Source organism: Saccopteryx leptura, chromosome 3 (genome assembly GCF_036850995.1).
Source record: "Saccopteryx leptura isolate mSacLep1 chromosome 3, mSacLep1_pri_phased_curated, whole genome shotgun sequence".
NCBI classification, from domain to species: domain Eukaryota; kingdom Metazoa; phylum Chordata; class Mammalia; order Chiroptera; family Emballonuridae; genus Saccopteryx; species Saccopteryx leptura.
In genome coordinates, this window is record NC_089505.1 from 62,060,280 (window position 1) to 62,070,522 (window position 10,243).

The 10,243-nt window shown below is 55.9% G+C and overlaps 2 protein-coding genes across 2 annotated transcripts; both read left to right on the forward strand.

Moving 5' to 3' along the window:
* The first annotated feature begins 221 nt into the window (after positions 1 to 221).
* Positions 222 to 1,619, forward strand: IRGC (immunity related GTPase cinema). Its single transcript, XM_066371845.1, has one exon. The coding sequence runs from the start codon at positions 237 to 239 to the stop codon at positions 1,617 to 1,619; it is 1,383 nt and encodes a 460-aa protein (XP_066227942.1). The 5' UTR covers positions 222 to 236.
* A 3,796-nt stretch (positions 1,620 to 5,415) lies between these two features.
* LOC136398170 (interferon-inducible GTPase 5-like) lies at positions 5,416 to 8,447 on the forward strand. Its single transcript, XM_066372551.1, has 2 exons — positions 5,416 to 6,025; positions 7,792 to 8,447. Exons 1-2 carry the CDS (start codon positions 5,416 to 5,418, stop codon positions 8,445 to 8,447), a joined length of 1,266 nt encoding a protein of 421 aa, XP_066228648.1.
* Positions 8,448 to 10,243: the final 1,796 nt, after the last annotated feature.

Genomic DNA, 10,243 nt, shown 5'->3' on the forward strand with positions numbered 1-10,243 from the left:
CCTGGGCCTACCAGACTCTAAAGCCCCCTAAAATGTGTCAAAAATGTTCCCCGGAGTGTTTGAGAGGGAGAAGGCTGTGGGGTACCAGAGGGACTTCCTTCACACCCTTGATGTCTCTCCCTGCCTGCCCCATGCAAGCCCAGGAGGCGTGAAAGGCTCCCTTCTCCCCGCCTACACGGAGGACCTCTGGTCCTGTGACTCTCCCATCCCGTGCGCCCTCTGAACCACTGGTCACCATGGCTACTTCAAAGTGCTCCGGGGAGGAGGAGACCACCATCCTCATGGCCAAAGAAGAGCTGGAGGCCCTGCGCACCGCCTTCGAGTCAGGGGACATCCCCCAGGCCGCCTCTCGCCTCCGGGAGCTACTGGCCGCCTCGGAAAGCACCCGCCTGGAGGTGGGCATCACAGGCGAGTCTGGGGCTGGCAAGTCGTCCCTCATCAACGCCCTCCGGGGCCTGGGGGCCGAGGACCCCGGCGCGGCTCTCACAGGTGTCGTGGAGACCACGACGCACCCCTCGTCCTACCCACACCCACAGTTTCCCGATGTGACCCTGTGGGACCTGCCCGGGGCCGGCTCTCCAGGTTGCCCGGCCGACCGGTACCTGAAGCAGGTGGACTTCGGCCACTACGACTTCTTCCTGCTGGTCTCCTCCGGCCGCTGCGGGGCCGTGGAGACCCGCCTGGCCTCCGAGATCCTGCGCCAGGGCAAGAAGTTCTACTTCGTGCGCACCAAGGTGGACGAGGACCTGGCGGCCACGCGCACCCAGCGGCCCTCGGGCTTCAGTGAGACGGCGGTCCTGCAGGAGATCCGCGAGCACTGTTCCGAGCGGCTGCGGGCTGCCGGTGTGACGGACCCCCGCGTCTTCCTCGTGTCCAACCTCTCGCCGGCCCACTACGACTTCCCGCTGCTCATGTCCACCTGGGAGCATGACCTGCCCGCCCACCGGCGCCACGCGGGCCTGCTGTCGCTGCCCGACGTCTCGCTGGAGGCCCTGCAGAAGAAGAAAGACATGCTCCAGGAACAAGTGCTCAAGACGGCCCTGGTCTCGGGCGTCATCCAGACCCTGCCTGTGCCGGGGCTGGCCGCTGCCTACGACGACGCCTTGCTCATCCGCTCCGTGCGTGGCTACCACCGCAGCTTCGGCCTGGACGACGACTCGCTGGCCAGGCTGGCCGAGCAGGTGGGCAAACAGGCAGGTGACCTGCGCTCCGTCATCCGCTCCCCGCTAGCCAACGAGGTCTCACCTGAGACCGTCCTGAGGCTCTACTCACAGTCGTTCGATGGCGCCATGCGGGTGGCCCGGGCCTTTGAGAAGGGCATCCCCGTGTTCGGTACGCTGGTGGCCGGCGGCATCAGCTTCGGCACCGTCTACACCATGCTCCAGGGCTGCCTCAATGAGATGGCCGAGGACGCCCAGAGGGTCCGCATCAAGGCCTTAGAGGAGGATGAGGCCCGGCCCGAGGTCAGCCTGGAGGCAGCGGGTGACAATGGCGTGGAAAAGCGGGGCTCCCAGGAGGGAAGTGGCGAGGAAGCACCACTCTCGACCCGCCGGAAGATCGGCCTCCTTTTGAAGTACATTCTTGACATCTGGAAGAAGCGTGACTTGGAAGAGAAATAAAAGTGCAGTCCCCACCCCCTGCCTCACCCACAAACCAAGCTTTAACAAAGCCAACCAAATAAATGACAAAGAAAGCCGATGTGGTGACCGTGAGAGCAGGAGTTGCTGAGGGCTGGTGTGTGGGTTTGAGGGGCTGACAGGGGCTCGTTCCTTGAGCATCTTGGCGGGGCAGGGGCAGGGGCAGGGGCTGTGGAGGGGGAAGGGGCCCAAGTCAAAGAGAGACACACTGAACCGGGGCAGGAACTGACGCCGGGGGAAGAGAAGTTCAAGGTACGGGCGGTGGGCCAAGGGGTCCTTAGTGCTCTCTCTCTCCCTGGTCCCTAAGTGGCTAAGGGGGATTTGTGGGGTAAGAAGGTCGCCCAGCCTGGACCGAGACAAGAGTCAACTGTCAACCTGCATGGGTGGCTGAGGGGGTCAGGGCCTGCTGCTAAGGTATTTTAGTTGCAATGTCATATTCCCTTTTGAAAACCCCAGTGTTGTCTGACCGGTGGTGGCACAGAGGATAAAGCGTTGGCCTGGAAATGCTGAGCTAGCCAGTTCAAAACCCTGGGCTTGCCTGATCAAGGCACATACAGGAAGCCACTATACTATGAATTGATGCTTCCTGCTTCTCCCCTCCCCCATCCCCCATTTTTTTCTCTCTCTTTCCCCTCTCTCTCAAAATCCAATAAATAAAATAAATTAAAAAAAACAAACAAAACACATCCCAGTGTCCCAAAGCATTCTCTGGAGGGGGGAGGGGCAGCCAATCGGTGTCCAGGATGGACACAATGGAGCCTAGCAACTGGGTTAAACAGAGGTGGGCAGATGGGAGTCTGGGGCCAGCCCTGCCGCTGTGAGTGATGCTGGCTATGGGGGGGGGGGAGCACGTGGCCTCAGGGCTGGCAGAGAGGGTGAGGGGGCCAGCTGGTGGTTTCTCTGAGCATCAAAGGAGAGAGGAGGCAGGTGGCACAACTCTGCCACCTAGAATACTCGTTTCAGAAGTGTGGTAGGCATGTCTGAGTGTGACTGGGTGCTGGTGAGTGCGACTGGGAGGAATCCGGGCGAGTCTCCATGACTTTGATGCTGTGAGTCTAAGGTTGAGAGTAGTTTGCTGAGACTGGGGTTACCTGTCTGTTTCTGCATGGTGTGTGTGTGTGTGCGCACGCGCATGGGAATACTGGGATTATGTTGAAAGGCCGTGGATCTGAGTGATGACTGTGCGAGGATCTGAAAGCCGCACGTGGCTGTGAGTGACAGGATGTGCCACACACTGGGTGCAGACATCTCTGGGTCTGGGCCAGGTGGCTCAGTGAGAACAAACTCCTTGGCTGATTCAATGGTTACACTTTTAAAAAATTCAAGAACTGCCTGAGGGGTCTGGGCAGGATGGGTTGCTTCTGTGGGCTTGAGCAAGGGTCAGGGAAGGGTTGGATTTAGATGCAGAGATGGGTGAGCTCCTGGGAGTTCATAGGAGGCTATGTACGAGGCCAGTGGCAAAGTGGGAACCGTGGTGCAGGAGGGTGGCCTCACCACTAGGTGCTCACACACACTCCCCATGAACTTTCCAGGACTTGGTAATGGTTCTTGCCTCATTTGGGGACCTCAAATTACCCCTGACCCTAGAAAACAGTTCCAGACTCAGAAGGTCTGCTTTTACCTGGATGATTAAAAGGGCGTGACGATTCTCTTGGCTGAAGAAATCTCTGATTTGCAAAAGGGCTCCTTTCCTCCCAGAGGCCTCCTCATTCATTGGCTCTGCCAGGACTACTGGGGTTCACAAGGGCCCTTCTAAACCAAAAGGGGTGCACAGGATCATGGTAGGGAAAACCTGGGTGTACAAGACAGATGGTCCTTTGCAAATCCATTCTCAAAGCACAGCCTACATCCTTATACCTGTGGGCTTCAGACATCATCCTAAACACAGGACTCACTGGGCCTAAGGTTAATAGAGGCAAAATGTCTTATTTTTGTCTCCAACTAGTCACCATGCCCTGGCCCTTCTGCCTCCATCTCTCCATTCCCTGTCCCCCGTCCCAACCACCTGGGCATGGTGACTAGTTGGAGACAAAAATAAGACATTTTGCCTCTATTAACCTTAGGCCCAGTGAGTCCTGTGTTTAGGATGTCTGAAACCCGCAGGTATAAGGATGTAGGCTGTGCTTTGAGAATGGATTTGCAAAGGACCATCTGTCTTGTACACCCAGGTTTTCCCTGACCTGAGCTCAGGTGGTTGGGACGTGCCTCTCAACCTCATTCCTGTCCCAGCCCCTCCCTTGCCTCATCTTCCAGGATCTAGTTTCATTCCCCATGAGGCCACAGAAGAAGGACTCTGACGTCCCCAGTGGCTGTCTTGCTCCCCTGCTCAGACCCTTTCCATGTCTACCCACAGACAGAGGTCAAGCGCAAGCTCCTGTTCCATGCCCCCCACACTGGCCTGAACCATCAGCAGGAAGGCCCTGGGTCTTCCTGAAACAGCAGAGCTGGGGGGGGGGGGGCTCTGACGAACCACTCTCCATGCCACAGGTGAGGAAGCTGGCACCTCGCCCCGCATGGGTGGAGGAATAAAGGCTGCGAGGGGACATGACTCACTCAGAGTCAGCTGGCAAGTCCCTGGCATGGCAGGGACTAGACAAAGTCTTATAATTCCACAGGTCAGAGCAGGCAGCCCCCACGCCATCCCGTAGTGAGGACTCTGAGGCCCAGAGGCAGGACGGGGACTGCCCACGTGCCCACTGCGGTTCCTGAGTGGATGGGTACTCAGAAGCCAGGCGGTGGGTGAGGTGGACAACGTTTCCACAGATGCACCAGATCCCTAGGGTCTCTCTTCCTGGGGTTGCGACTGTTGCACCCAAAGAGGTCCTGGCACATAGTGGGTGCTGAACTGTGCAAAGGTCAGGGGGGTTTGCATGGCAAAAGGATCAGAGGGAAATACAGGAAAGAAGCAAAGCAAAACAAAACAAAAGGCACCAGAGGGAGCTGCTCTGTCTTGGCTCTAGTATAGGTTGCGAGACATTTCTAAAGAATTTTACCTCCCTGAGCCTCAGTTTTCAATTCTGTAAAATGGGGATTTAATGAAATGATGCATATGGTGAGAACGGCAGGCCCAGAGTAAGTATTATATAAACTGCTATTAGCAATGATGAGAGTTCCAGCTCTTAATCACTGACCTACATTGTTGACTGCAGTGCCTGGTGTCGAGTTTACACCCCCAAGTCATTTAAGCATTGGAATTCTAGGATCAGAAGATCTCAGTCCCATTCCCAACGGGCTTAATTTACTTTGCTTTTCTTGTATAAAATCATGTGGTGGCCACAGCTGGAGCCTGGGTCCTCCACACAGAAACTCTGGTGTGGGTGTGGACAAGACGGTCAGTGAATTCCTGATAGGGAGATGTGGTGACCAGTCTCTTTTCAGAGGTCAGCGGCAAGAGAGCTGTAGGTCTCAGAGATGGCATCAAAGATGGCCTTGGCAAGGTTGCCAGGGTGGCAGGGCAGCCGCTGGCCCAGCTGTAGTGGTCTCTCTCTCAGTGCCCATGGGGATAGGAGGGGATCTCCTTTTCTGGCTCTTGAGGATTTTATGAGACACTCCAGGAGGAGAGCCTGGCAGTGATGAATAAATATTAACTAAAATTAAGCATCTAGCACCGGGCCTGGCATATTGTCACACTCTCAGTACTATTACTGGTGATGCCGCAAATGCTTTGGGCTTGCTGAGGGCTGGAGAGGAGAGGGCAACTCAGGGTGAAATGCTCCCTGACCTGTCCTGCCAAAGGTCATCGAGTCCTGAAGACAGAGGACTGCAGGTCAGGCAGCCCATGGCGAGCAAGAGCAACATCTTCCGGTCAGGCCTCAGCCAGTCCAACATACTGGAGTTTTCAAAGGACACCAAGGCTCTGAAGAAGGCCTCAGAGGCGGGGGACCTGCCAGCAGTGGCCGCCAAGTTGCAGGCCACACTTCACTCGCTGGAGAATGTCAGGGTGGACATCGGCGTTACTGGGGGAACAGGCGCAGGCAAGTCGACCTTTGTCAATGCCATCCGGGGGCTGGGAGATGAGGACCCCAACTCGGCCCGCACGGGCGTGGTGGAAACGACCGTGGAACCCACGCCGTACCCGCATCCCAAGTTCCCCAACGTCATCCTCTGGGACCTGCCGGGCGTAGGTGCACCCACATTAGAGGCTGACGAGTACCTCCAGCGGGTGCTGGTGGACCGTTACGACTTCTTCATCATCATCACCTCGGAGAGCTTCACCGCCAGCCATGCCCAGCTAGCTCGCGGGATCCTACAACAGGGCAAGTGCTTCTACCTCATCCGCTCCAAGATGGACGTGGACGTGGCCGCCTCGCGCAGCCGCCGCCCCCGCACCTTCTCCGAGGAGACGGTGCTCAGCCAGATCAGGGATGCCTGTGGGAGGCAGCTGGAAGGTGAGGCGCCCCCTCTGGTGGGGCGAGGGTGGGTGGACTCTTGAAGGATTGCCCGCCCCTGCCCCTTCATCTTACAGCTGAGACCTGGAGTGCGGAAACGGGTCACCTAAGGTCACACTTCAGGACTGACCGAGGCCCCACAGTGAAATACGTCCAGCCGTGCTGTGCTGGTCTCAGCCCATCAGTAACCGATGCTGTGGCTGGACCAGCCCTCCCGGTTCTTATTATGATGGCAAGGTGCCCTTCAGCAACAGCCATCAGAGAGCAGTGCAAGGACACAGGTCTATTACCTACAGGACCTGGAAATTTCACAGCACACGTGGTGCCACACAAAGGGGTCGCAGGTAGTGTGAGAGAGAGATAATAGGCCTGGGGGCTACTTCTGCTGGGGTTGGGGGGCTCAGGTTCTGGGGTTCACTCTTTACTGGTGAATTTAAAACATAAGAGCAGTGATTTAAAGCACAGGGAGTGAAAACAAACAAGTAGCCCAAATGGTCAGATACTGAATTCAGCCAAGTCCTCTAAAACAAAGGAGCCCCTGTGGGGGAGGGTGGGGAAAGTGGCCTGGCTCTTAACCTGGTTCTATGGCTGCAGTGTGTTTATTCCAAGTAGCCTTCCCGGAAGCAGATGCCTCTTTGAAATGAATGCCTCGCCCTGGCTGGTTGGCTCCGCGGTAGAGCATCAGCCCGGCATGTGAAAGTCTCGGGTTTGATTCCTGGTTCAGGGCACACAAGAGAAGCGCCCATCTGCTTCTCCACCTCTCCCCCTCTCCTTTCTCTTGATCTCTCTTCCTCTCCCGCAGCCAAGGCTCCATTGGAGCAAAGTTGGCCCGGGTGCTGAGGATGGCTCCATGGCCTCTGCTTCAGGCACTAGAATGGCTCCAGTTACAATGGAGCAATAGCCCAGATGGGTAGTGCATCAGAGTATCACCCCCCCCCGGTGGGCATGCCGGGTGGATCCTGGTCGGGCACATGCGGGAGTATGTCTCTGCCTCCCCGCTTCTCACTTCAGAAAAAAAAAAAAAAATGAATGCCCCTGCAATCAAAGCTCATCAGGCACTTGAATTACAAAAAAAGCGCCAATGTCCGGCCTTTCTCCCTGAAAGTTGGCACTTCTGTCACAGGCGTCAAAGACAATCACTTGTATTAAGGAAAAAAAGGATGTGTTGGCTTGTGTATTGGTTACTAAGTCAGAGCAGAGCAAGTGCCATGAGTCCATGCAGATGCCACGTAACATGTACTAAGGGCCCAGCACAGGCCAGGCCCCATTTTCATGAGTCCATCACCACAACATCCCTAGGGAGTAGGTACAATGATCTCTGTATTTTACACACCAGAGAGGTCTGGGAACTGTCCCAAGGCCACACTGGTTTGGGCAGCGGGGCTCCTATCTGAGCTTGGGTAGCCAGGCTCCAGGGCGCCCACACGCAGGCCTGGCCCAACAGGTCTGCCACCAGCTCCGGCTGTGGTGATCCGATTCTTCATGTCTGACCAGACCTTCCCTGGCCTCTGAGCGCTTTCTTCACAACCCCGCCCCCTTCAGTTGTGCTTTTTTCTTGAAAGAACTCTGATTTCCATGGCACGGACACCAAGGGCAGGGGGAAGCCAGGGAGACAAAGTGGCGTGGGGCAGTGGCAGACAGATGAGACTCGGCTGGACACCATGGGCTGTGCTGATTCACGGCAAGTGCTTGAGCCCAGGCAGCGGTCAGGGCACCACGGCTGCTCTGGACTATGAACCACTAAATGGTGTTTCTGCCTCCTGCAGCAGAGGGCCTGGAGGACCCTAAGGTCTTCCTGCTTTCCATGTTTGAGTTGGGCAAGTACGATTACCACCTGCTGGAGGAGTCGATGGTGAAGGAAGTAGAGAGCCACAAGCGGCATGCGCTCCTGGTGGCCCTGCCCAACGTCTTGAAGCCCACCATAGAGAAGAAGGCGGCCTCACTGCAGCAGCACATCTGGTTGGTGGCCACGGTGGCTTGTGGTATCAACCCGAGTCCTGTGCCCGGAGTCCAGGACGTGGCGTGCAACCTCTACCCGCTCATCCACTCCCTGGAAGGCTACCGCCGCAGCCTTGGCCTGGACGAGGACTCCCTGGTGACGCTGGCTGAGCAGACCGGCCAGCCCCTGCACAGAGTCCTGGAGGCAGTACAGGGCCCGAAGACCAAGGTCACCAAGGAGCTGGTGGCGGACCTGTTGGGCCAGGCCTGCAGCGATGCCTCTGTTTTCAGCCAGGAGCTCCTCCACGTGCCCGTCTTGGGTGCCCTGGCCACCTGCAGCATTTCCTTCGCCACCGTCTACCAGATGCTCCGCTTGTCCCTGGATGTGATGGTCAAGGATGCCCAGAGCGTCCTGATGCAGACCTTTCTCGACAACTCCAGCCACAGGTTCTCAGAGAACTCCAATCAACAGCCCCAGCCCTGAGCCCAGGCTGGCTGGAGGTGGAAGGAAAGGGCTGGGAGGCCAGCGGCTCGGTGCCCAGCCTGGGGGTGTGGGGAATGGGAAGAAAAACCAAGGCCTGACTCCTGGACTCAGGTGGTGTGCTGTCTCGTGCTTCTGTGCGCCGGGTCATATGCCCTTTCAGGCCACTGCCCCCACTTCCCCACTCGGGCAACCCTCCTATCAGCCAGCAGCCCAGTGGGATGCAGGAGAGATGGGCCCCGGGGCAGATCCATTTTGACCTCAGTTGTCTACCTGGGGAAGGCGGTTAGGAGTGTGTGCAGATGGGGGCAGTGGGCCAAAGGATGTAGAAGCACCTGTATGAGGGAAGTGGATGTCACAGCTCTGAAGGGCCCTAGGGATCACTAAGGGAGGTTCCTGCTTAAGGTCTCAGTCCAAGTGGCAGGGCCAGAGCCTGCTGTGGGTCTTACTCCTCCTAGACTTCCGTCCTCTTGAGATCCGATTCTTTTTTTTTTATTATTCATTTTAGAGAGGAGAGAGAGAGAGAGAGACAGAGGAGAGAGAGATGGGGGAGGAGCTGGAAGCATCAACTCCCATATGTGCCTTGACCAGGCAAGCCCAGGGTTTTGAACTGGTGACCTCAGCATTTCCAGATCGATGTTTTATCCCTGCGCCACCACAGGTCAGGCGAGATCTGATTCTTTGTGTCTGACCAGACCTTCCCTGGCCTTTGAGCGCTTTCTTCACAACCCCGCCCCCTTCAGTTGTGCTTTTTTCTTGAAAGAACTCTGATTTCCATGACATGGACACCAAGGGCAGGGGGCAGCCAGGGAGACAAAGCGGCATGGGGCAGTGGCAGACAGATGAGACTCGGCTGGACAGACTGGAACCGACTGCTCTATGGAAGCGTGGAGTGACAGGATTTGACAGTCAGGACTGATTTGGGATGGGTGGGTGGCCAGACCAATTCAGACATACTCTGGGAAACATAAGTTTATGTACCATATTTGAGCAGATGAGAGGGGGTACTAATTCAACTTGTATGACATATTTAACTGGGGGTAGTTCTGAATGTAAAGGAAAGGTAGGGACCATTATTTTAAGGATACATGAGGTTTATAGGGGAAGGAAGCCACCATATTTAACCAACAGTGGGTAGGCATCATGGGCAAGGTCACGTCTTAAGTATTTGAACAAGGGTAGAACTGGCCTCAACCATGGGGAAGTACTTTTTTTTTTCTTTCTTTACAGGGACAGAGAGAGTCAGAGAGGGATAGATAGGGACAGATAGGAACAGAGAGAGATGAGAAGCATCAATCATCAGTTTTTCATTGCGACACCTTAGTTGTTCATTGATTGCTTTCTTATATGTGCCTTGACCACGGGCCTTAAGCAGACCGAGTAACCCCTTGCTTGAGCCAGCGACCTTGGGTCTAAGCTGGTGAGCATTTTTTTTTTATTTTGCTCAAGCCAGATGAGCCCATGCTCAAGCTGACGACCTCGTGGTCTGGAATCTGGGTCCTCGGCATCCCAGTCCAACGCTTTATCCACTGCGCCACCGCCTGGTCAGGCGGGGAAGTACTATATTTAACAAACTGTATTCAACTTATGGACATGTTCTATTGTTAACTATGTGATAAATTAGGCAATGTATTTAGGCATTTCACAAAGGCAGGCCCTGCCTGCAAGTAAGAGCAGTTGACACAAGGGTAGTCACTGCATTTAGCTGAAGTAGGGCACTGTAATACTTAACACAGATGACATCACCCCAGGAAACAGCACCCTTTTCTAGGGGCTTCCTCCTCAACCGGAACAGATGT